This window comes from Buceros rhinoceros, unplaced genomic scaffold, assembly GCF_000710305.1.
Source record: "Buceros rhinoceros silvestris isolate BGI_N320 unplaced genomic scaffold, ASM71030v1 scaffold7282, whole genome shotgun sequence".
Lineage (NCBI taxonomy): Eukaryota > Metazoa > Chordata > Aves > Bucerotiformes > Bucerotidae > Buceros > Buceros rhinoceros.
The window spans coordinates 82,504-83,804 of record NW_010399421.1 but is presented as its reverse complement, the minus strand read 5'-3'; the positions used below and the strand labels follow the sequence as shown (position 1 = coordinate 83,804).

General features: G+C 47.5%; 1 protein-coding gene across 2 annotated transcripts in view; it reads right to left on the bottom strand.

Annotated features, from left to right (window-relative positions):
* The window catches only part of TNRC6C (trinucleotide repeat containing 6C), a 35,569-nt gene that overhangs the window by 15,766 nt on the left and 18,502 nt on the right, over positions 1-1,301 (bottom strand). For both annotated transcript variants that reach the window (XM_010131458.1, XM_010131457.1), the window contains exon 8: positions 432-581. In XM_010131458.1, coding sequence (XP_010129760.1) covers positions 432-581 — 150 coding nt within the window. The remainder of the gene's footprint in view (positions 1-431; positions 582-1,301) is intronic.

The window sequence follows — 1,301 nt, the reverse complement described above, 5'->3', positions numbered from 1 at the left end:
AGCAGGAATAAAAAAGCCCCCATCTCTTCTCACCCATCTTATCACTGAATAATTGTGCCAACTAGGAAAGATGAATTAGAGCAACGTCTCTGCCTTAGAGCGTGTGACAATTAGCAACGCCTCAAAAAACGAAACCTCCCATCAATCAAGGCAGAGCTGTACCAGGGTTCAGTGGTATCAATCCAAAACACTAGTCTCTTCTCAACAAATGCATGTAATTAGCAGGCTAATTACAACTAGGCAGTTGTTTTATGCCCTGTAAACGTGAAACGTTTACACAGCAGGTAGTTTCCCCACAGATATTTCCCAGGAACAAAGATGTTGCACACACTTTCAGTTTCAAGCACCGTTCTCCCCGGGGAAGTGGCGGGCACTAGCAGCGAGTCCCAGAGAGCTGAAATTCACCTCGGCGTCTCCCCCGGCAGCCTTACCTGTCTAGAAGAATTCAAGTTTTGCATGCCCAGCCCTGAGGCAATCCCGCCCAGGGTCTGATTAGGGAGTGCACTGTTTGAAAGGGGGAGCTTCAGGCTTGGTGAAGGCAAAAATGGTGAAGTAGTGGGCTCTTCCACTAGGCCGCCATCCTGATTGGAGAAAGAAAGGGTGAGCTGCGTCGGTGCCCAGGAGCAGACAGCGCACAAAACAGTGTCCACGGAAATACGAAAGGGCATGGATGAATAAAAATATTTAAAAAAAAAGTATGAATAACAGGATGAAGAGTATGGAGTGAAGGGAGAAGAGAGAGAGAAACAGGATTAAGGTGCTGTTTTTCTGTACTTTGTTACACTTAATCCACAAATGCACAATCCCCCTCGCCCATCTCTCCAGAAGGAAAGGGAGGATTCTAGCAAGCACGCACAGAGCTATCACATGGCTGTCTCTTCTGCCCTCCGCCCCTAGATTTCACCCTCTCTTCTCCACCACTGGAAGGTGGAAAGGGAAGAGACCCAGCAGGGTTTGCTGAACTCTGGGCAGTGGAGCACAGACACACCACATACCGCTTTTGCTAGCCCCGAACTTGTGAAAGGCCAGATCAGCTTATTTTATTAGTCTGCATGTGGTTGCACATCATAGCTCTGCTCTTCAAAAAACATTTTTCCATTATCCCCTTTCCTGAGACACGAGCCTCTTTTAATATTCATACAGCACCGAGTTATTATTATCCACTGTGAAACACGACACTAACACACCCAAACAAACACAAAAATACCTAAAGCCCATAACGATAATGTTGTCTGCGCAGCCTTCCTAGGAGCAGGACAGACACTGCCTGAGCGGCCTCCAGGAGGAGGCAGATTTCAGCA